This window comes from Dermacentor silvarum, chromosome 1 (genome assembly GCF_013339745.2).
Source record: "Dermacentor silvarum isolate Dsil-2018 chromosome 1, BIME_Dsil_1.4, whole genome shotgun sequence".
Classification (NCBI taxonomy): Eukaryota; Metazoa; Arthropoda; class Arachnida; order Ixodida; family Ixodidae; genus Dermacentor; species Dermacentor silvarum.
In genome coordinates, this window is record NC_051154.1 from 157,427,840 (window position 1) to 157,453,560 (window position 25,721).

The 25,721-nt window shown below is 45.1% G+C and overlaps 1 protein-coding gene across 2 annotated transcripts in view; it reads right to left on the reverse strand.

The window, feature by feature from the left end:
- LOC119436275 (diacylglycerol O-acyltransferase 1-like) overlaps positions 1-25,721 on the reverse strand; it is a 215,378-nt gene that overhangs the window by 31,431 nt on the left and 158,226 nt on the right. For both annotated transcript variants that reach the window (XM_037703076.2, XM_037703075.2), the window contains 4 exons: positions 22,802-22,905; positions 21,059-21,139; positions 5,874-5,918; positions 4,804-4,916 (listed from right to left, as the gene is read on the reverse strand). In XM_037703076.2, the coding sequence (XP_037559004.1) occupies positions 4,804-4,916; positions 5,874-5,918; positions 21,059-21,139; positions 22,802-22,905 (343 nt within the window). The remainder of the gene's footprint in view (positions 1-4,803; positions 4,917-5,873; positions 5,919-21,058; positions 21,140-22,801; positions 22,906-25,721) is intronic.

Genomic DNA, 25,721 nt, shown 5'->3' on the forward strand with positions numbered 1-25,721 from the left:
ATAGCCCTACTACCTCCTTCTCCCCAAAAGGAAATAAAATGAAGTCTACACCCGGCGACAACTTTATGTGGCAGTGCATCCGAAGCACACATCTTTTTACTGCACATCTGCATGTAGTCCACGAACGTAAGCAACTGGAAGCTACGTAGCATATGTTCTGTAGTATTGTGCATTGTCATGCACACAAGCTCTAGTTGAGCGCATTCTTCATGGAGGGTGCCACCAACCTGTGGCAGAGACTTAAAGCAGATCATGCACGCAGTAAAGCCACTATATACACGTTTTCGCCCATAGAGTTACTATAACCAACTCTAGAGGCAAAGCTTCCCATAGCGCCCATACAGACAATGAGATGAGATTCAGACGAGACACGCAATCAATGCAATCCCGAGCTTTTTAAGTATGGTGGCGCCCTCTAGTTCAGGTGCCTGCAAACATATTCTTCACATACCATAAATATTACATCGAATTTATTTAAATAGGCATCGGATCTTTCTGAATATTATACGGAATGATAATTAATCTGTGGGGTTTTACGTGCCAAAACCATCATATGATTATGAAGTACGCCATAGTGGGGGACTCCGGATGATTAATTTGGACCACCCTGTGGTTCTTTAACGTGCACCTAAATTTAAGTACATGGGTGTTTTCTGCATTTCGCTCTCGAAATGCGGCCGCCGTGGTCGGGATTCGATCCCGCAACCTCGTGCTTAGCAGCCCAACACCATAACCACGAAGCAACCACGGCGAGTTGTGCGGAATGAACTTTACGCATTGTCCATACTTAGGTGCTACGTGTAAATGCATGCTTTTTTATCATATTTTGCATGTTTTTCGCATTACAAAAATTAGTGGTAGTAACATGGCGGCGCCTTAGCGGTTGCCACTTTTTTCACCCATCTTTTCCTCTAGAGTTAGCATACCAGGTCTATGTTTTCACCAACCTTTAGCACGGGGCTTTAGCATGGAGCGGGTCACGCAGACCGGAAGGCTAGGACTGAATGAGGAGTGAAATAAACGTGTCGTTTCTCCGTTCAATGTCAGCTTCATGTTCTTTCACCATAGGCAACACGACAGTGTAAAATAAAACGGAGCAATTATGTTTAGCCTTTTGTTCAAGATTTATTTCATAACAAATAAAATGCTTTGCTTAAAAAAGGATTTACATTTCTTACTGTCCCTAGTTTTCTGATTTCTGGTGTCCATGCCTGGTTTTCCTGGTCCCAAGTGCTGCCAACCCTAGAGAATTTTCCTTAGACCTAGGGACTGTAGGCCTTGCTTAGGAAACATTTCCCAGTTCTAGGGAAAACATGTGCTGCGACATGGAGAAAAGAAAAACTAGGAGACTTGATAAGCTACTAGCTGCTGCGACGACAGAGTGACCGATACGTCGAAATGTTGATGTGACAGCGTGTTTTGATTTCAGTCAGCCCAAATTACTTTCGCATTAGTATGCGAAGTATGACTTGTGGTCATACTGCAGTACAGTGAATGCCCCTCATCAAGCAAACAATAAGGTGTGGACGTCGATGTTCCCCTTTAAATCAAATGTTTATCTGTAACCGGCTAAACAAATGTATGCTGCAATGCCAAACAACGCAACACCTGCAAATCTCGGCATAAGTGGGCACATATATCTAGCGCTGAGCATGACTAGGTGGTCGCGGTGCTGTGTAACCAACTATGCACTCAAATTTACTGTCCATAGGCAGAGCAACAGACTCCCATTGTGGAGTCCCAGTGGTCACGTGTATGGGTGAGCTCTGGCATAGAGTAAAAAAAATAAATGCGTATCTGCTTGTTTGCTGTAAATGACTTGTAAGCACGCAAACGTGGTACTGCTACATTGGTACATCACAGCACATAAGAAAAAGTTATTGCAGATACTTCATATTGGTGTCGTGAAGAGACACACTGTTTTGACATTACTACATATTCTGTAATCCGCTGTAGTTCGGTGCCAGCTTCCTTACAATTCAAATAAGAGTCCATGTCAATCTGGGCATTTTGCGGTTGAAATTTGTTTTGTATGTGGAGTGAGTATACACGTGCTGACTTCTTGTTCTGTGAATGCAGTTTCAAGCAGGAGGCTGTGTTGTTAGCACGAAGAGCTCTGGTTAGCATGGCTCGCACCGCAACATCATTTCAGCTTGAGTGCAGTGACTTCACTATTTAAATTCATAAAACGAGCTTGGAAATAAATTGAAACTATACATTTTATATCTATTTCCACAACAAAAAAATATAACAACAAAAACCATATTGACAAACTGGACAAATGTATCCTACAAAACTCTGGGGAAATCTAGAGAATTTCTTCAGCCAATTTAGGAGAAAACTGGCTTCAGAGGTTGGCAGCACTGCTGTAGACAAAGATAGTGCTGCTGGGTTGTAGCAAGTGTGAGCGAGTGTGAGTAAGCTGATCTTAACTCATCAGGAGCAAACGAGGACAGTGGTGTGTTGAGGAGTGTTTAGTTGGCTGCATCTGATAACAAAGAAAGGAGCTGTGTTGTGTGAAACTGCGATCAACAGCGCAAGTGCATCGCTGGTCCGGTGTGCAGGTGACGACTACCTCGACACCAACAACCTGTCCGTGTACGGCGAGTCCGCGAGGTGTGGAAGAACAACAGCAGAATTAGAAGCAGTGCAAAAAAAAAAAAAAATCTTACATTTACATAATTCTATCACATAAAGGATCGGTATTCTAGGTTATTCACTGCTGCAGACATAATTACTTTTGAAAGACTTTGCCTGTAGCAGTGTAGCACTGGAGGTGCCAATGTATATGGGTGAAAGTGCTCCTAGCACTTCGCAATGACAGTGTTCACCTTCACAGTCACCCTCACAAAGTTCCACCTGTCGCAACAGAAGTGTCCATGTCTGTAATACGAGCGACAGTGTGCCTTTCACTGTGCGAAAACAGTGTGCTTGGCCTGCACAAGGAATGCTGCTGCCCATACACGCTTATGCGTTTCCTGCCCGCCATGTGAAATCTCGTGAAAGTTATTGTATCTCCTAAAGTAAACAACCAAGAAAACTGATGAGGTATTCCATGGAACTTGTGGAAAGGGTTGTCTCCTTTACATAGAATTTCCGATTGCCCAGTTCCTGAATGACCCATGATTTTTCACAATAAAAATGCTTGTTTTACCCAGTCAAAAAAAAAAAAAACAATTAGCTTTTCCAATAGCAATCAACTGGGACCAATAGGAACCAATTGGAAAATCCTTACTTCCAACCGATTACAATTGGGTCAGAGGAGAAACCAATTGGAGCTGCCAATTAAAATGAACTGGACCCAATTTGAACTGATTGGAAAATCCCTAGTTCCAACTGGTTACGATCGAGTTAATGTGAAACCAATGAGTCCGATTGGACTTGCCAATTGGAATCAACTGGGCCCATTGGAAAATCCTTACCTCAAATTGGTTACGATTGAATCAGGGATGCAACCAATGGAGTCCAATTGGACTTGCCAGTTTGAACCAGCTAGGCGCACCTTACATTCCAAACTGAGTCTAATTGGACTACCAATAGGAATAAACTAGCTACAACGTAACCAACTGGGAAATCATACTTTCAGTTTATGAACCCATTCAAGGAAACTGGAATGAGCTATAGCTATATATGCATGCAGTACTAAGGCTATAGCGAACCTGTTTCTGTCAGATGGAATCCTATTTAGGTTTGCTTTGTGGGGTATATATGTGTATTGGTATTGCCCATTGGTGCAACTGGTCATTCCAACCAACTGGTTTCAAACCAATTGGCACCCATTGGGTACAATTGGTCACTCCAACAAAAACCAATTGGTCACGTTCCAGTTGGTTCAATTGGTCTAGTTATGTACTAATTTATGATTGAAAATTTTCGAATTGGTACCAATTGGAAATTTCCCAAGTGGAATCAATTGCTTTTTTTGACAGGGTAATAAAAGCAGTGCTATGCTCCTTCAGATTACCAAATATTGCACTGCTTGCCCTATAACATTATTGCAGTGTATTTCGCATGTTTGGACATGTTCAATAGTGCGCAGCTTTGCATAAAATATGAAGCAGCCTCGAGTTAAATGTGTTTTGAAAAAGGGCTCAGCTATTTCAAAAGTTTCATGTTTATTAATTTTGTGCATACATGAGGAATACAATCGTGCCATTACAGAAGGAGGTCCCAAAGCACAGGGCAGTATGGGGATCTCCTGTCAGGTAGAATATATAAAATAGGTGAAATAAAACAGCAGTTCAACAGCAAAAAAAAAAGTGTACATTTCTGAAAGTTATCACATTCATATTGTTTCTTCAGTGAGGCATTTATATATAATATCAATATTTATCTTCACTTTTTGAAAACGATATAGATATGCTATTTATCTTGTCACTATTTCACGGATAGTCATAATACACCAAGTGAGCTCGCACGAGAACATGCACTTAAAAAAAAAGAAACAATGCTTGTGTGGCTGAATGCACTGGTGAAACCAAAATTGTTAGCAAAACGTTGGCACTATTTGGCATAGTAGCACAAGAGCAGAAGCTCCACACGTGCTCGCACATGTGGATAGTTTTGGCTGTGCTGCCACAGAAAGTTGTCATGAGGTATTAAGTATATGAATTCTATTATGACTAAAATGAGCTGCACACATCACTTCCCACATTTAAAGCAGCATGGGACATCTGAATTTAATAATGTGCAGCACACACAGCCTTTAAATAAGTATGTTAACCATAAAAAACCTCATTACTGTGCAGAGTGCACACATTTATAAAAACAACTGTGTTTTAGACCTTTGAGAAGTAGCCTCACCACCAGTCTCTGTAGAACTCTCTGTCAGCGAAGCGCAGGAGCTCAGCAAATGTGTTCAGCGTTGAATGGAAGAACCAATAGAATGCAAGTAACCAAATTAGTATGTTAGGAACCTGTGAAGTGAAGAGAAAAGATTACTGTCAGTTTGTCAGAGGAAAAAATGTGACAGATAATCAGCTTGAAAAGAAAAGAAAGGAATGAAAAAGAGAGCTATATGTAGAATATGAAATAATTAAAATCCAATGTTTTACGTGCTGAAACCACAACATAATTATGAAGCACGCCTTGGTGGATTAAATTGTGACCACCTGGGGTTCTTTAACGTGCACCTTATTCCACGTACACAAGCATTTTTGAATTCAGCCCCCATCGAAATATGGCCATCACAGCTGGGATTGAACCCACAACTTCAAACTCAGTACCACAATGTCATAGCCACTGGGTGCATGTGGGTGGCGCGCTGGGTGCATGTAGATGAAGAAAGCAAAACAGGAAAATGCATGAAAGACAAATATCTGATTTAAAGGGCTGGCTTTCACAGATTAAAAAATATGTACACTAGTTAGAAGGGCTGAACAACAGAAGAGCTATAACAGCTCAAACTAGTAAACTGCAAAAAATTGTACAGTTTCAAACTTCCATTAAGAACCCATAAACTTCAGAGATGCACAGAGCAGACTTCCTCAATCTGGGTGGCAGCATTCCTGAACAGTTTACTCTTGCCCTAATAAATGCTTTCAGAAATAAAACTGGGATAATAATAATAATAATAATAATAATAATAATAATAATAATAATAATAATAATAATAATAATAATAATAATAATAATAATAATAATAATAATAATAATGAATACCATCACTGAGTGCATATTGGAGAGATAAATGAAGGAGCAGCAAACGACAAACATTTTGACAATACATAGCAACAAATAAGGAGGCACTAGCATAAGATGACAGGCTTTCGCAGCTCCTTATAAAAATTGAAAACCCTATTACCCTTCCAGTGCACTACAGATTAAAGGGGTAAAGGGGAGAAAAAAAGTCACAGGAAAAGCAGTCTGCTTACCGCTAGCTTAAGGAGTCTTTCAAGCATTGCAGGGAAATTCATCTCCTGAAAGAAAAACAAGCGCATTATTAAATTGTGCTACTCTTGAGTACTTTTTAAACAGGGTCAGGCATGCTGAGTATAAGGTGTCTTCAAAAATGCCAGTGATGTAGCACATACTTATGAATACAGAGACATAAACAGCACATTGCATACAAATTTCTTCAAGTAACCACGTCAAGCAAGCCACCTTATATAGGTTCTTGTTTTCTCCACATTTGTAAGCACCTTTCCCCAGAAAGCAAGAAAGTCATCATAAAATCTTTCCATATTTTCATGGGCAATGATAATTAGCCGGCATAGATATAGGCAGATAAGCTCATTTTTTATCAACCATATCAGCTGCAAAATTGAATGATCTGTAGCCATGTGTACCCAGCCTTGCTTACATGGAAAATTTTCTATAAAGATAACAAAAAAGGCCATTTCACATCGCATGATGGCAAGGTGTTAACACAAAGGCATGGAGTAAGATACGACAGGAGCGCCGACTCCGCTCGTCTGGAAAGAACACATTCTGAAACGCCGGTTCCTGCTTCACAGCGTGTTCGCCAGATGGTGCTACGAATGAGGAAAAACTCTGGGGTGGAGAGGCTAGAGCAACAAACCGAAGGAGCAAAGGCGCGGGTGAGCTAAGCCTAAAAAGCATAAGCTTGGGACTCTCTCACGGCGCCTGCTTGCCTATCCGTTTTGTCACCTGCTCCGCACATGCTCTGACGCCTGTAGCGCGCATAGCTCTTGGGGTTCATGGAGTGACGTTAGCAGAAGAAACAAGTCATGTATAATTTTATTTAATTTATTTTATACAGGCTAAATGCAGGGCATTTGTCAGGTGGCCTACATGGAACTTTACAAGGCACAGGAACAGAAAATAAACAAATTACAGAAACTAAGACGGAAAGAATAAAAATGGAAGGAAAAAAAAAGGCGAAGTATCAATTGCGATAGCAAATTAGTAGAGAGCTATTTGGAGTCGGGATAGTAGTTTTATCGGCTGCATAAACATGGACACATTCGCTTACTAACTGAATTAACAAGCGTGGTGTCAGCGCGTACAAGCAAACATGAATAGATCACACTGAATGACCACAGACAACGACTGTCAAAACGCTGGCAGCAAGCGCAGCCGCCGGAGCGGCGAAGGTTCGTGCGGTTTATCGCTGCAACGGAAACTGAGCGGCGAATGCACAGCAGATACAAAGGTCAGAGCCGTGTGGAGATAACAGACGGTGCGGGCGACTGCCACAGCCGCGGGCAAAGTACGAGCGCAGTTGTTGGTAGAGTAGAAGCTGCGCCCCCCCCTCCCTCCCGCGCTGCCTTCCCGCTTTCTTGCTTTCACGTGGGAGATTAAGTGGAAAGTTCCCCTTACGCCCGGTTGCAAGATACGCCTTTGGTGCCGGAGCACAGCGTCGCCCCGCTTCCCTCCCTCCCATACCCCCACGGCCTTTCGCGCGACGGTCGCGTTTGCTTTCCGCCATGCGTTCGCTCTCCGTGATAGCGCGCATCCCCCGTGCGCTTTCGCTCGTGGCGACAATTTTATCGTCCTTGGACTTTATACGGAACCTCACAGTGACGGCGACAACGACTGCCGAAATCCGGTTGAAGTGTCCATATAATTGCTATCGCAATAAAACTATAGCAAAATGGTAAGGCGATATAACGGCAGTTCGGGTGGTGTCAAGCAATGACAGACGACAGCAAAAAGAAGCTTTTATGCAAAAGCTGACGTTTATCACTCTTTTTTATCTGAGCACGCATCAAGTGCTAAGATGCTTCGCTTGCTTCTTTGTTTCTCGCGGTGCTTTTCGTGTCGCCCGGTTCTCTTGCGAGCAGAATCGCCACATTCTCATTAAACATAATAATTGGGAATTCCTGCCAGTGTTTCCTGCTTATTATTTCACAAGAGAAGCTCTGATTATGTGTCTGCATAACTGGGGGAATCATCTCGAAGGCAAGGCTGAGAATTTACAGGGTAGCCAGCTGTTATTTACACTGGCTAACCTCCTTGTCTTTCTTTCCCTTTCTTTCTCTCTCTCTACATTACGACATGTCTCTGGACAAGGAAAGACACCTGCACTGTGTGTAGTTGTAGACAAATTTAAATTGAGCTCCTCCCGTCCTTCTGCATTGGCGTCTTAAGTCTGGTTCCTCCTGGCATTCAGCATCATTGAGCTACGCCAGGCTTCCCTAAACAAATTGAAGGAACGGCTCCGCTTCGAAGTCGAGGCACTTTCTTTACATCTAGTAGGACATCGCCTTTGTCTTTGCTGAAGTAACTATCAAAAATATGCTGCTTCTCGAAGTGTTGCGCACATATTTTGTCCATTGCTTTAAGCGCTCGCTTACTTTCAGGAATTTTTTGACGCCACTGGTGCATTAGTTGAAGATCAGATGGCGCCGCAAAGAACGAAAACTTCTCGCGTCCTTTGCCATACCAAGATTTACAGCCAGGAACAAAACACTGTCCTGTTGCTCAGTCTCTTCACGCACAAGTATCAAGATACCTTGTTCCGTCAGGCATGAATAAACATACTGCAGACATGGTAAACAAAGCCAGGAAGACGAAAATTTCGCACCTTCGCTTCCGCGCATACGTTGAGGAGTGAAAAACAAGTACTTCTTTTGTGTCTTTTTGTATGGCATCATTTATCGTCTGTTTTCTCTAAAGACATGTAAAATGTTTCGCATACGTGCATAAAAGTGCTACCGCGTGTTTATTTGCGCTTTTATTATTTATGCGCATATATTTTTTTGTTTGATTGCTGTCACATCAAAGGTGGACGAGGCACCTCATTTCTAGCAGACAACAAGCTCTACGTGTGCCACCCTGCCGGTTCCGCGCTGCCGTCCAGCACCGGCCTCCGCCACTCAGCGCATGCGCACATGGAAGCAAACTGGCGAGTGTTTTCCATGCGCCTCGACAGATGGCCCTACGCGATGACCAATTTAGCGTTACACGGTTTGTCCCGAGCGAATGCGTTGCCCCGTGGCGGAGTCGGCGCTCCTGTTTATCTTACTCCGTGCACGAAGGCAAGCACGCAAACTGAACTATGTGATAACTAATACAGTGTTGTGCTCTATGACAAACTTTCGTTTTATAAGCTCATGTAGACATAGTAAAATAACAGTAAAATTTCAAAGGTCAACTAATACCAATGATAGTCATGTAGCTCTAACAATGCCTCTGCTTTCTATTGTAAAGCTATAAAAAGAAGCCTGGTATTTTTCTGTGGGTGGTGGCTCATAAAGTGCTTACAATGCAAAATGTCAGTTTCCAATGTCAATAAATTAGAAAATTCTGAGCATGCTCTTTGCACAGCAAGAACACTAGATTTGTAGTTTGCTTTGCATTATGCTCTATGCTTTCACAACATATATGTGGTATTAAAATAACATCCCGGTCATGACATGACTGGTGTTGACAAACCATTAAAGTAAGTACACCATGATGTTGGTGGTTTGCAACTATGTAGCAAATGTGTGTATATTGGCGATCTTTTAATGCAAGTGCAAGCAATTGTCATAAAGGCAGTGACCATGACAGTGGGTACTCTGGAAAGGAACAGATGTGTTCGAAAGTATAGGTATATGTTGTGCACTGAACCTGGCCACTGAGTTCAGCGGATAAGCATGGTTGGTGGACCCCGATTATGGAGCGCCATCTCCCGGGTACAGAAGTATATATATATATATTAAAAGGAACCGTTTATTCCAGCCGAGCTCGAGCTATGACTAAGAAGAACAAGCTGGGTGGCTGATGATGATAAATACAGATGAGAAATTTGTACAAGTGATGATGATGTGTAGATATGAAGAGGAGTCAGTCATGGGTCGCTCTCACACTAATTCCCTCCCGTGGTGGAAGCGGCCGCCTGGTCGCGCGGCATTATGATGAAATGCGGCGAGTGTACGGTTTTAAGCGCTATACATGCTCAATTTCTGTACCACAGCAACGGTGTTCGGAAGAAATTCTAAGGGGCGAGATGCTGTAATTAACCGGAGATGTCTGCTCAATGACCATGTAGGGTCCAATAAAATGAGTGGCGAATTTTTCACAGAAACCGGGAACGTGCACAGGAGTCCATAGAAGAACTTCGTCACCAGGAGAAAAAGTGACAACACGGTGAGTCGAGTCATAGCGATGCTTCCGAACATCCTGAGCGATGTCGGTGTTAATGCGGGCTCGATGACGGCAGGCTTCGAGGTGAGAGAAAAATTGTTCTGAGAAGGGCGTTGCTGAGGACACTGGAGCCGTAAGAAACGAGACGTCCAGAACGAAACTAGGTGAGTGGCCATAGATGAGGAAAAATGGAGAAATGCCGGTGGTGTGTTGCACAGCCGTATTGTAAGCAAAGGTCACAAAAGGCACGATTGCATCCCAGTTGGTGTGGTCGGGGCTGATGTACATTTATCCGATAGAGTATGATGAAAACGCTCTGTCAAGGCATTGGTCTGCGGGTGGTAACTCGAAGTGGTCTTGTGAACGGTGTTTGAGGAGCGCATAACTTTGGTAAGAAGAGACGAGAGGAAGGCTTTGCCGCGGTCACTGAGGAGAATGCACGGAGCTCCGTGACGTAAGAGGATGGTGCACAGAAAGAAATCGGTGACTTCAGCGGCACTCCCACGGGCCGTATTCTGAAACGTTCCACTTCGGCGATATTTATCTTTTCGCTTTCAGGTGCGCGCTGATTGGCTGGTTGAGCAAAATTGAATGACGTCGGGCTCAACCAGCCAATCAGCTCATCCAATTTTGCTAAAACAGCCAATCAGCGCGCACCTGCAAAAGCGAAATATCGTCCAAGTGGAACGTTTCAGAATACGTCCCCAGATTGTATACAGGCTGTCTCGGCGTAGCGTGTCAAATGGTATATGGCCGTAACAATCCAGCGATTGCCATTGGAGGACTTGAGAAGAGGACCATACAAGTCTATTCCAACCCTTGAAGGGCAAAATGGGACAAAGAAGAGGTTGCAAAAGACCAGAAGGAGGAGTCGTAGGTCGTTTGTGGCGTTAAACAAAGAACGCATGATGTGATGTACCGGGCTACGGCATAAGAGAGGCCAGGCCAAGAGCACCGACTGCGTATTCTGTCGTATGTCTTGTGGTATCCGAGATGACCTGCCGTCGGATCATCATGAAAGGCTTCAAGCACCTCATGTTGCAGAGAACGTGGTATGATGGGTACCCATTTGTTGCCATCGACATGATAAATATAGCGATGCAAAGCCCCATCGTGAAGCTTGAATTGTTTAGGTTGTCGACGGAGTCGGGCGTTCGGAGGTGAAGCAGAACCTTGTATGCGGTCGAGAATAGTTCGCCAGTATGGGTCGGTACGTTGGTGGAGGAAACAAGGACAGATTCGTGATTAGGTTTCAGCCAGTCGAGCGATGAGACGGACAAGGGTGATGAAGTGGGCTCGGGCTGTACATCAGTACGATTAGGCGATGCTGAGTCATTATTGCTCCACAAAGTTACCGGTAACGAGATAGAGCATCTGTGTCTTGGTGACTCTTTCCAGACCTGTATGTAACATCGAAATCGTACTCCTGTAAATGGATCACCCAGCGACAAAGGCTACCCGATAAGTTCATTAGCGACCATATCCAGCAGAGTGGGTTATGGTCGGTGACGACTGTAAAGTGGTAACCGTGGAGGTATGGGCGAACTTTTACACTGCCCAAACAACAGCAAGGCACTCTTGTTCGGTGATGGTGTAATTTTTCTCGGCAGCAGTCAGCGTCCGATTGGCATATGCAATGACTCGTTCACGCAAGGTGGTGTCACGTTGCAGGAGAACAGCACCGAGGCCACGACTGCTGGCGTCAGTGTGAACTGCACTTTGGTCAAAGTGGCACAGTACCGGGTCGGACGTCAGGGCCTGCTTGAGTGTCAAAAAGGCACTTTTGCATTCAGCGGACCAAACGAAGGGCGTGTTATTTGAGAGGAGTTGACGAAGCGGAGACGCAAGCGCAGCGAAGTTTCGTATGAAGCGCCAAGAGTACGAAGCCAGTCCGAGAAAACTGCGCAGGTCTTTTTGGCGCAGAGGACGAGGAAACTCAAGGACGGCGGATTGTTTCTCAGGGTCTGGTCGAATGCCTTCTTTGCTGACTAAGTGCCCCTGAACTTTGATAGACTTGCCTGCGAAAGTGCATTTTTTCGTGTTGAGCTGTAGGCCAGCATTTGCGAGGCAGGTTAGCACTTGTTCAAGACGCTGCAGGTGTTCTGGAAACGTGGTTGAAAACACTACGATGTCGTCGAGATAGCAAGGACAGGTCTTCCATTCTAAACCGCGCAGGACATTATCTATGATGCGTTCGAAGGTGGAAGGCGCATTGCAGAGCCCAACGGGCATCACATTAAACTTGTATAGCCTTTCTGGCGTGGCAAAAGCAGTTTTCTCTTTGTCGGACTATGACACCGGTATTTGCCAGTAGCCGGATCTAAGATTAAGACTAGAAAAATATTCGGCACCCTGTGAAGAATCTAGTGCGTCGTCGATCCGTAGCAAAGAGTAAACATCCTTGTGCGGGATTTTGTTCAGGGAACGGTAATCGACACAAAAGCGCACTGAACCGTCTTTCTTCTGCACTAGAACTGGAGAGGACCAGGGGCTCGAGGAAGGTCGTACAATATTCCATCGAAGCAAGCCCGATAAATTTTCCTCGATAATTTCGCGCTCCTTATGAGACATGCAATATGGCCGCCGGTGAACAATTCGGGAGCTGTCGGTGTGTGTGCGATGATGAGTCGCGGCAGCCGTCATACCGAGGGCTGGCGAATTGATGTCGAACAAGGAACAGTGTTTTTCTAATAGTGCGAGCAGAGTGCAATTCTGGGCAGCGGTCAGGTCAGGGCTTATGGTTGCCGAGAGCGGTGTGGAAGAGGCAGTGAGTGGCGACGACGTTGACTCTGGTTGCACAGGTAAAAGGGCAACAACTGCATTAGGCTGTGTATCAACAGCGCAAGTGACACTTGATCCACGAGGTAGCAGTCGAGGTTCGGTAGTTTGGTTTAACGCGGTGAAGAATGCAGAGCCATGAGAGAAGCGAACAAGGCCAGGAGTAATAAGAATTCCTCTAGATAGCGTATGACCGTAGGGAAGAATGAGAATGTCACTATCCCAAATGTCACTGGAATTAACAGTTATAATTTCTTCTCTAGATGGCCAAAGAACATATTCGGAGGAGGTGATGAGGCACATGTTTTCTTCATAATCAGGAAGAGAGTAACCGGTGGCATTCAGGTGTACGAGTTGCTCACGACAAGTGATAGCAGCGGATGCCGAAGACAAAAAAATCCCAGCCTAAAATAACTTCGTGGGAACACTCGGGAAACACAGCAAAAACAATGTGATGACGTATTCCATCAATGAATACTCGAACTGTACATTGCGTGATGGGACGAAGAACAGCGTTGGTCACTGCACGAAGAGACAGGCCGCAATAAGGCATCATCACTTTCCGGAGGCGGGAACAAAAGTCTGCGCGAATAATCGAAATGGCGGCACCTGTGTCAATGAGAGCTTCGACGGGCACACCTTCCGCAAACACTGACAAGTTCGACAGTCACTCTGGAGAAATTGTAGGTTGTCCGGCGGATGCAGTTTCCCCTCCTAAAACTGCATTGGAGAGTTTTCTGAGTGGGCGTTGGAGACATGAGAAGCAGGTCGGAGAGGTGCTCTGGAACGACAACGTGGAGAAGGCGACCTGTGGCGAGATTCTCGAGAATTGAGAGGTGTGTTCGTAGGTTATGGAGGAGAGTGTGATCAGTGAAATGAAGAGCGGTAGGAGGTTCTCTGGTAGCCCGTTGCTTAGACGGACGCCTGTTCACTCTTCGGGTGTATAACCACGTTGCTCATCCTGTTGGCGCCATCTACAGAACTGGGAGATATGCCCGCGGTAGCCACAATAGTAGCAAGTAGGTCGAGCAGGAAGCAGAGCGGAGCGGTAAGGATGTACGCGCTCTGGTGGCGACAGTGAAGCCACAGGGGCATAGTGGTCCGTTGGTAGAGAGGCCACGGTGACCGGAGGGAGAGCCGCGACGTCGGCATATGTTGGCACATGTGGGGCCGTCGGAGCACGTTAGACGTGATGCAGAGGCAATCTCTTGCTTGATTATCTCGCGTAAGCCGGTAGGAGAAGGGGCGACGCTAGGTTCTGTCGCACAGGAAGAGCACCGCCCGTGAAGTTCCTCCTGAACGATATCACGTACGAGCGTGCACAATTCTACTGTTGAAGGCAGATGGAGGTCTGTGTTATCCGTGCATAGCCATAGAGATTGAAGTTCCTCTAGGCGCTGGCAAGTGGCTATTACATCTTGGATGGTGGCAGAATTTTGCGTGGCGAGAGCGCTAAAGGCGATGGTGCTTATGCCTTTAATAATATGCCGTATACGGTCGGTCTGGGACATGGTGGCGTCGACACGTTTGCACAGAGCTAGCACATCCTCAATGTATGATGTGTATGATTCCCTGGGGAACTGGACACGCTCGAGCGTCTTCTTCACGACCTCAGCGCTAACAGCAGAAGCGCCAAATATATGGCGAAGTTGCTGCGTGAACGTTTCCCAGTCGGGGATATCAGGCTGATGGTTCCAAAACAAGGTTTTCGCGACATCAGTGAGGTAGAAGGGGATATTGTGCAAGTTCTGCGTGTTATTCCACTTATTGAAGTCGCTTGCCAGGTTGTAGTTTTGGAGCCATTCCTCAACATCATCTCCCCGCAGACCAGCGATGACTGGTGGGTCATGGTGGTGGTTGTGGATGGCCACGACGAACAGCGAAGGCTGTGCTGGGGTGGTAGTAGTGGACGTGCTCGGATTGTCTTGAGCAGACATGGCAGTAGGTGGTATGCGGCGACCCGAGCGGAGCTCCAGTGAGAAGGGCGAGAGGTCTCGGGGAACGAAAAGCACCTTCCACCACTTATAAGGAACCGTTTATTCCAGCCGAGCTCGAGCTACGATGACGAAGAACAAGCTGGGCGGCTGATGATGATAAATACAGATGAGGAATTTGTACACGTGATGATGATGTGTAGAGATGAAGAAGAGTCAGTCATGGGTCACTCTCACTATATATATATACACCTGTGTTAGCCAGTTTCCCCCAGTCGGTGTTTGGTTTTTATGCTGGCAATAAAGTCACATTACCGATACCGCCTCGTGCCGATGCCGCCTTGTGATACGACCCGCGCTACGTAAAAGTACAGTTAAACCTGCTTATAACGAACCTCTATATAACGAAGTTTTTCTATTCCCCGCCGTTACTCCATAGAAGCACATGTATTTGAGACCTCTACGTAACTAAGTGGCAGCGGCAGACCCCCTCGATATAACGAATTTTCCCCTCCGACCGCCTAGAGATTTCGCCCCAAATTTTGTCATTTTTGCGCGAGCAGCAACCGGAAGCACCTTCTCCGCCGCGACGGAATGCGAAGCGAGCGCACGTGTGCGTGCGTGCGTGTGCGAGGAGGCCCTGCATCCCTCGACCGCCGCGGGCGTGACCTTTCTCCCTCCCTTCATTCAAATCTGATCCTGCCGCTTGCTGCAGCTGGCCTAGCCCGCCAAGCCGGCACTCTCTCCTTTTCCAGCTGATGTTGCCGACGCGCTGGTACACGCTGTGGCACATCAGACTCGATGAGCGCGGACACGCGATGTCAAACGCTGGCGGCATGTGGAAGCGCCGTTGGAGAAGCGAGCGAAGTGACCTTCGTGCTGTTGTCTATCGTTTCAACGCAAACTGAGCGCCGAGAACACACAGCACGCACAAGGCTACGAGCCGCCGACGCACCTACACTGCTAGACTCTGCCCCAACGCAGATCGCTTTCAAGATACGGCCTACGCGACCGCGCGCCGCCGCGCAGTACGCAGTTGGTGCCAGAGTACACAACGCCGCCCCGCTATCCCTCCCCCTCGCTCCCTCGCCGGTGCCTCGAGCGCAATGGAAGAAGGCGGGCTTCCTCCCTACTTTTCTTGCGCACGCGAGATTTAGACGCGGTCGTCGGCTCCCCTCGCACGTTTTCACTCGCACATACAGCATACGGCGCGTGGCGACTGCGTTATCGCCCTTGGACTTTAGGGTACGGCCACGCTAGCGGCAAAAACGCGCGTCAGAAACGCGCGGAAACGCGTCATGCCGTGCGCGGGAAAAGCGGCAGGAATCGGGGGTCTTGCGGCGTGCCGCGCGAAATGGGTTCGAGACCCATTTCTGCGGCAAATGCCGCGTGCCGCGAGATGAAGAACCAATCAACAGCGACGAGGGTGACGTCAAGGAGCCATCACAACCGGACCGCCGCCGGTCCGCGCCGGGTTTTCAATCGTCGTCTCTCGCATGAAACAGCATGAAACAACGAGCGATCGCGGTGTTGCTCGCGCGTTCGGAGAGCGCGGGAGATATCACGCTGCCGCGTGGCGAGACGCGCGTGCCGCGGTGGCCTCGCGGCAAGGCGCTGACGCGCGCGTTTTAGCGTGGTCGTACTCGTACCTATACGGAATATCTATGAGCCAAAACCAATTTTAGGGCCACAACGCGCCATGGACACCATCTTTATATAGCAAATACGGATCTCAAGGGCCATACTTTTGCTGGCGGAAACCGAAAATACGTCATAGTTGTCGCCCCCGGCACTTTGGGCGGCCAATGCCATCGTCAAGCCACCAAGCCAAGCGACATGAAAAGTCAATATGGCCGCTCGGGCCGGCGCGGGGTGGCAGTTCGCAACGTATGATGCGGGAACGGTCCCACAGTTGCGACGCAACAGCGGGGTTACCAATGCATTGGGTTCTATGGGAGCTGTGCCGGGACCGGTCGAAAACGACGCAACAGCGAAGTTCTACTGTAACACTATATGACGCTACGACGCCATCGTGATGCTCGCTCTTCGTTTCCGATGCCTCGCGCTTGTGCGAAACGACACGCGTCCACGCATCCGGTACCTGGTGTGACATTCCGAGGATGAGTGCTTCGACGAAAACGGAAAACGGGTGCGCGTTACAATTGAGGACGCGTTAGAATCGAGTAAATACGGTAAGCATTTATTTTTCGAATTTTCGTGCCGAACCTGCATATAACGAAATCCTCTTTATAACGAAGTTTTTCGGGAATTTGTCAATTTCGTTATATCCAGGTTTAACTGTATATGCAAAAATAAACCCGAGTGAAAAATGACTCGGGTTTCTGACTCAGGTTGCTATTATACAGGACAATCAGGATTGCATGTTTTTTTTTGACCTCATTCAACACTTAGCTTTCTGGTACCAAGGATTAGTACGTACATGGTGCATGACTGGCTACACTCAACATGACCAGTTGATAGAATTAATGTTCCTTTAACTGCTCACGTTTGACTGCTCAGATTGTAAATGACTGACAGCACTGTGCAAAAGCTGACCACTGCCATGTTTTCAGGAAAGTATATTTTTCGGTACAATATGCAGTTTCAGTTAAGCAGCACACAGGAGTGAGCGCAAGAAACACCAGCGCCAAACAAATGGCCGCATTTGTACAAAATAGGCCTGCAGAACAACCAAGGTGTTTGCAGAAAGCAAAGCAGAAGATGGCTTGCTCTGTTTCTATTCATCTGTACACTGACACAGATGCATCACGGGTGATTGCAACCTATAAATACACCCAGCAGGAAAAGCCAAGAGTGGTTTAATGAAAGTTCATTTCATAGTGAGTCCTGCTCATTTTTATTTTCTTATTTACTGACTACATACTCAATTTCATCAGCTGTCATTTAAACTGTTTCTTAAAATAATCAAAGGCTTGGACGAACATTAAAGTCAGGACGTTGTTACGTATCTACCTGGGCCAGCGTATAACTTGTACATTCCCCACAAGGCAGCCCGTTTCGTTGGCGTCGCCCAGACGGCGACAGTCCCCGACATCGACGAGATGGGCAAACAAGCGCCCCAACTCGGCAGTGCACATTCTTTGGGTGCTTCCCCCGATTCCACCCCCTTCATCAGCGGCCGCCTACGTGGCGACGCGGCCCGACAGCGGCAGTGACATTCGGACAAAGAAGCTCACTTAGAAGCGACCGACCACAACCGCCACCCTTCGTTAGAAGCGAGGATTAGCGTGAAGGCCATTCTCCCGACCCTGGCAAGAGAACCGTCGGAGGGCAAGAAACTAAGTCACCGACTTTCGTGGAAGGAGTGTGTACCCCGTTTCCGGATTGCCTCGTCCTTGCTTCGAAGGTGCAACATTAGAAGCGCAGTTCAGCGAATCATACGACCACTCTGATTGGCCACATCAAGGTCATCTGATTCCCTAGTCGGATTAACTAGGGAAGACCGATGTTTTATAAGGAGACATGTAGTGAGCGGAGGGGTTGACGTGACCTGATACGAACGCAGACGTTGAATATGCTCCTGATGGAGTGGGCTTCCGTACCCGGAGCCGGTGTAAATAATGTAAATTAAATCAGTTTCCTTACTTCTACTACCGGATATACTCCTCAATGGGCATGGTGGATTCCTGGCCTAAACGCCACATCGAGCTGCAACAACGTTCTACCTTCAAAGAAAGAAAGCATGCGATCAAATACAATGTTACAATGTAAATGACACAAAGCTTGTTTGAGTTGGGTAGCAACACTAGCGGATGGCACGCGCACTGTCTTGTTGAGTGTAACTGTTAGCTGTGCCACAAGGACGAAGGCGATATATGAGGTATGTTCAAAAAGGAACCAAACTTTTGAAATAGTGCACCAACTGGCAGTGGGGGTGCACTGCGGCTACTGAACGCACATAGTGGAAGGTTTAGACAATGAAGTTCCATTTGCCACATTTCGCTATGACCACTAATTGGCGAGCTACTGCCACTGAAGTGAGCACATGTACAAGCTGTTCACCAGATTAGTGCCAAAGTGACAATAAAAGAGCTTGAAGAACAACGTGTCTGTGTGAAATTTTGCTACAAACTTTGCAAAACTTTCAGAGAGACATTGCAATTGCTTAGCCAAGAATACAGGGAGGGCTGTATGAGTTGCCTGCAGTGCTATGAGTGGTTTAAGCATTTTGAACACAGCAGAATGTTGGTCAGTGACAATCCCAAGACTGGACGACCTTCCACGTCAACAAATGATGACCATGTCGAAATAGTTTGTGATGTGATTCGTGGAAATCGTTGTTTAACTGTTCAAGAAGTTGCTGATGAAGGGGGCATCAGCGTAGGATCATGCGATCAAATTGCAAAGTGCAAAATTCGTGCTGCCTTTGTTGACTCGCGATCAGAAACAGACCCGTGTTGAAATCAGCCAGGAACTGCTTGCCAATGACAATGAAAACTTCCTTAAGAACATGATAACAGGTGATGAGACATGGGTTTATGGCTATGATATTGAAACAAAGGTGCAGTTGTCGCAGTGGATGGGCAAAGGGTCTCCTTGTCCAAAAAAAAGCACGCAAGAGTCGGTCAAAGATCAAGGTGATGTTTGTTGTATTTTTTTACTGCAAAGGCATTTTCCATCAGGAACTTGTACCACGTGGTCAGGTGGTAAACAAGAAAGTCTACCAGGGAATTCTAGTGCGTTTGAGGGATGCTGTGCGCAGTAAGAGGTCTAAATTGTGGGAAAACCATACTTGGATGTTGCTTCATGAAAATGCGCCGGCTCACGCGTCGCTCCTTGTCCACAGCTATGTAGCAAAACATCACACTCCCATTGTATCTCATATCTCATCCACCATATTCTCCGGACCTAGCCACAGCAGACATCTTCCTGTTTCTCAAAAAACCACGTAGAAAGGACGTTGTTTCCAAACCACAGAGGAGATTCAGGACTGTGCAACAAGAGACCTGCGTGCCATCCCAGAAAGTGCATTCCAGGAGGCTTTCCTTAAATGGAAGAAATGATGGGAACAGTGTATTGCTAGTAGAGGGATCTACTTTGAGGGGGACAGTGCTTAAAATGCTGTACAATAAGCAATAAAGATGTTGTAGCAAAAGTTCGGTTTCTTTTTGAACACACCTTGTATGATGCTTGTCAAGGAAATAATGGCAACGAGAGGCGTGCGCGCAGAAGTACGACACACATGTAAATACATTTAGGGCTTTCATATGCCTCTCTTGTCACAGTGGCACATGCCCATTCGAGGGGATTGGCCAAGAATGGACACGCACACAGTGGTTCATACTGAATGGTTAAATAAAATAAAATCAAGTAAATCAGAGCATCCATTGAATATTATGTGCTGTTCCACTAAGATGTATGTATGCTTTAGAGATACCTATGACCTGACATTAAATGTACATGGTTTAAATCATGCTTTATTGTTTGATTATACAGGACAGAAGTATGCTCGCTGTCACTACTTTGTTGGTCTGCATTCAGCGCTATATTAATCATAAAAAAACTTGCGCACTTGGACTGAACCCCAGGAGGTAGGCAAAGAAAGCTTTGGTTTAAACTGGTAAACTGCTCTGTAGGAGATGGTGAGCTATGCATTGAAACAACTGTGGAAGCTTATGTTTCACTACTGTGCAATGCAGAAGCTACAAGCATTACAATAATCAGATGCGAGTGAGCACTTGAAGACAGTTAAGTGGTACCTACTAATCTATGAGGACTATTTTCCCACCTCATTTAACTGGTTAAAGCTATTGAAATCATTAGAAACCATGAGAAATCAGAAAAAAAGAAGACCCTCTTATTCGGTAGGGATTTGAGAAATATCTCATTATGCTGGTCATTTAAATTTAAACCTTGAGCTCAATGAAGTTGAAGTTTATTGACAATTCGTAATTGTACAATAAATTTGTACAGGATGAGTGTGCAATAGGTGGCCCCAAAGTGAAAACTGCCAGAGGGACCTCCTAACAAAAAGTATACGGAGGATGAGTACATTAGTCAGCAGACAATGGCAGATTAGCGGGATAAAAATACATTATCAAAGATATGCATGAAAATTATGGCAACGAATAAGAATAATTACAGGTTGTTTAAAACAAAGAAATCAAAAGAAGGAAAACAAGGGTATCAAACCAATAGATTATCTAATAAATGAATTCAAAGACATTGACAAAATGAGTACATTGTACATGATTTTAAATCATGTGGTAATATGTTCCAAAGTGATTGAGTGAAGAAGATAAGCTTTAGAATACCCCAAGTATGATTTTCATCAATCTAGATCATTTAATTACCTGAAAAGGCTTCAGTGAGTTTTCCATAATGGGTACTATCCACTGCTGGGCCAAGGCCAGGATCAGCTGCAACAGCAATAACTTGAAAAAAAAAAAGAAAGGAAAGAAAGAAGGTAAACATGATTAAAATGATCTCAAGTTGTACTGCATGACTGATTAACAAGGCTTTATTTACAATACACATCTTTCTTGCTGCCAAAATGCCACCTTCGGTGAAACAGGTGGTATACTGGCACATCAGACTGGTCATTTCAGTGACGATAACCTAATTTCCTTGAAGTGTTCATGGCATATTTGCTTACCAGAAATCCTTAAACCTGCCCCCAAACACAGGTGTCACCCATATTCCAGATATCACATTTCAGGCGCCTTAACAAAGTGGAAATCGTATGCGCAAAATCGATGTTTTAATATCTTGCACAAATGATAAGGGTCCGCATCGAACATTTTTCTAGTTTTCTTTACAAATTAATGTTTCTTTTCAGAAAAGTGACAACTGTATAGATGCATGTGTGCTCAGATGCATACTAACACCTGACAATACAAATAAGAAGGCATATGGCTAAGAGTATGGCTTGACACAACCTGTTCTATTACTCTTTTGATGGGAAGATTGCTCTTTTATGACCTCCCAAGCTGAAATTAAAAATTTTTTTTACAAGTGCCCTTATGAAACATTGCCTTCGGCCTGTGGCTTCCCTTGTTCAACCACCGTTGATCACTTGAAGTCTATCTTCCTATGAACCATTTTTCTTGTTTAGACATCTTATCCTCAGCCACTCTAGACTGCATTTCCCACCATTCCCTTGGCATTCATTCTTACTCTAATAGACCACTGGTTCTACACATCACATGACCTACCAGTTCCACTTTTATTGCAATAGCAATTATATTTGGACACTCCAGCAGCACTTGCAGCATCAGAATCATGTCCTGACCATGTGTGCGTGTGTCAGCATTACAAATACACACACACTGCTTCGGCTACCGGCAGCCTGCTTTGGAATGCAAAAGAGAATGCAGAACTGGCATTCTGTGTACACCACACACTGTATTTCTCTGTTGAACATGAAGTGCTATTCCGGAGCCCATGGCACAGGATTATCACACATCTTTACTGCTTTGAGAGGCTGGGCTGACAACCCTGCGAGCAATCCCTTATCTCTCCCTTTTTCTGGGCTATTCAATGGAAGCTGTTCACCTTGGCTAAAGAGTCATGTGTTTCTACTGTTTAGCTTTGGTATCTGAGCAAACAAAGCTATTCACGAGTTCTACAGGCCTGCAGTGATGGCAATGTGGCAGCGTTGTGTTTACTGGGCTATTTGTTGGGAACATGTATGGCCTTGACACTTGACACCAACTTGTTCAACTTTAAAGTTCTGCTCACATGCTAGGCATATTACTCTTTTCCTGGAAGATTTATTTTTCACTTATCATGAATGCAATTCTTGTCAAGAAGCTACCTTTCTTTTTGGGTTACTGAAAGCACTCGGCAATCTGAAATGGATATAAAGAGAAAGTTTAGGTGAACAGGTAATACATATCAGCAAGAAACTTAATGCAAGACAGAAAAGTTAAAGGAAGAATACTTAATGCACACATTTCCTTCTTTTGTCACTCCTGTCTGTCTTTCACCACATTTTTTGCAAAAGTTTAAGATGTTACTTTTTTTTTTTTTTTTCCCACAGTACTACCACTGCTGTGGTCTAAATGGTTGCATGAAGGTTAACTGAATTAACTCACAGATTCCAGAAAACGCCGAAACAGGAAGCGCTTCCTTATTCTTGATGACCGTGGAAAGTTGAGCTCATAGCAGAGGGTTGGCACAAAAATGAAATAATAAATATCTGCAAAAATAGGATAAAGCATCTACCATTAATGAACTCTGGATGTTCCATATACTCTGTAATCTTACAATAGTAACACAGCCACACTTAGAGGAAGACAGCTTAACAAATTCTATCTATCTATCGAACCCTCTTTCTGGAATAATCTTACACTGCAGAAAGACTAAAAGAAGGGCACGCATAGATCAGGATGTAGAACAAGTCATCTAGTTCTACATGTGTCTTCTTTGAGTCGTATTGCAATATCATTAGGCTAATTCAAGTTCAACCAAATAACCCAAGTCAAAATGCTACTGCAAACTTTAGGGTCTTCTAGTTGGTTGTCACGATTCTAATACATGCCGAATGTAAGCTTCTAAAGTGAGCCAGGATGCTTAAGGGCTCCTAAACCACCATTAGCTCGAAAATGTGTGACATAGTGGCAGCTGTGAGCCAGTTCACAATGAACATACAGCCGCAAGAATTTTTTGACATAATTCCATAATAGGAAAGTTACAAGCGTTAGATAAATGACTACACAGCCAGCTGCAGTTCCTTGTTCGCTTTCACTACCCTCCCCACTAGCGATCTCTCCTCCTCACTGAGTGCTCTTACCAACTCAATGTAGTGCAGCAAAGGCTACAGATTCCATCAACACACCAGAGGAAAGACTACTCTACCTGATCACCCTTCATGCAATGCCAATTGAATGGAAGTTTCATAAAAAAATTCAGTGGCGCACAATGGGCGAGCCCCCCCCCCCCCCCCTATTCTAAGAGCACACAGCCGTCTCTCATTCTGTTGGCACTATTGTCCCTCATCGAACAACCAATTGATTGCTTTTACCTTCTTGACGTCATGCACAGCACCCTGCTTGCATCACAACATGCAAAGAGGGACTAGAAAAGCCAGGAGAGGAGCATGGGATTGTTTTTTAAATTTGTGAAGGCTTACAGCAACACTGGGAAGAAATATGCATGCCTTGTGCCTTGTATGGCCTGTTTAGAAATTGTGCTACTTTGAAAATCTCAGGTTCATTCATGTGATGGATCACTGCTCTCACAAATTGCAACAATGTCCTCCAAAAATGACCTCCTCCTGTGCTGGAGCCTAAATTTGCAGCAGTATTCATTCAAGTTGCATTCCAAAAAAAGGCGAGTCTCAATGGTAGCACCAATGGTTGAAGTTGAAGCCGCCAACACACGATTTAGCCGAGACATTTCTGTTTTAGCTTTCCCGTTTCTCTTCCTAATTAAAATTCTCAACATTACTTTTGTTTTGCCACATGCAATCCAACACATTTTCAAAATAAAAAGATACCCTATGTTTTTGTGTTTTACCAATTTGTGAATGAGTTTTTTTTATGGTGGTGAGTTCCTGTATTAAGGCAGTTTAGAGAAATGAGTCCTGGGAGCTCAGCGAGAACTTGTCTCACACTTGCCAGCTGAGCAGTTGCATTTTTTGTATGGGCATGAAAGATGGTTGCTGTGAACGAGATACTTCTGCTAAGCCTCATGAAACTTTTGCGCAGTCCTCATGGCATGGACCAGAACACATTTTGAAAGATGTCCTCCTTGCGATTGCCAAGCTATAATGAGGCTGAAGGGCAAGTGCCAGTTGTTTTGAGCATCTATCAGCACTAACTATTTCTCTGGTCTGGAAATGTGGCATGCCCTTCTGTATTCACCTTCCCCAACGAGTTAATCAGTTACAGCTTGCCTTTGGGACAAATGCTCTTTTGATTGAGCTGGAACAACGCCAATTGAGCTTCAGCTAGAATCATTGCTCAAACACTGAATATCCCCTTCGAACACTCAACACTCAAAACACCAAAACCCCTACAGAGTGTTTCTGCCAGTACAGAACCTTCTCCTTCCTCTTGGACATGCACTGCAAGTGAGGGATGCAGGCTTAGGCATGTCTCCAGTAAGCAATGGCCTATGCATGCACCTAGATGCCAGTGCAGCAGTGTGCTTGACAACAAGCCCTGCATTACCAACCAAGTGCATGAGTGCTTTGGCCAACAATGGCTTCCCTTTTGTGGTAAGAGCTTCCATGAAAGTGTATAAAGGGCTAGTAACTTTCCCAGTTGAGAGAGCCCTTGCCTTTGAGCTGACTGCCCTTCTCGTAACCATGCAAATAAATGTTAAAATTTTTTTTCCCCGTCATTTCAAACCTGCCCAAACCTTCTGTGGTGATCGGCCTGGTGCGAATCCTGCCCGCTGTGTTGATGCTACCTCTGAGACTGAGGAGCCCTTTTAATAACAGTCTGCTAACAAATATATCAAGCAATTTAGAAGCCCAAAATAGTGGTGTGCAAATATTGAAAACTAATCATACAAATCAAACAGTCATTGCTTTCAATTTATATTCTATTAGAGAATTCTCTATACAAAGATGTCAAATACTATTAGTTTCAGTTCAAATATAAGGGAATAACAAAACTTACAGGAATCTACAGGGAAAAAGCCAAATGCAAGTGGTGACAGATACTTTGTCAGTGAATGCCCCTTACTGCAGCTGGCAGCCAGTAGTACACACTGTGTCCAGGTGCCGCCAGCCATGCATTTTGGCTCTGTCTGGTTTCAGCTCTACGAACTACCATATTTTCAAGCATACAGTCTGCCGACTATACAAAGTTCAAGAATTGAAATTTTGCGGGGTGTGAACTACACATGATTTTATTTCTGAAGATCAGAGAGGCCCATGTTACCGCATGCGGTTGTGACGCTCGATTTCATGAGACTACCATTTTGGGCAGGAGTGGCAATGCCTCTTCTCGTCTTGCACTGGAGGCCTTTTTTATCAAGCAGAACAGAGATCGGTGTGTAAGTGAG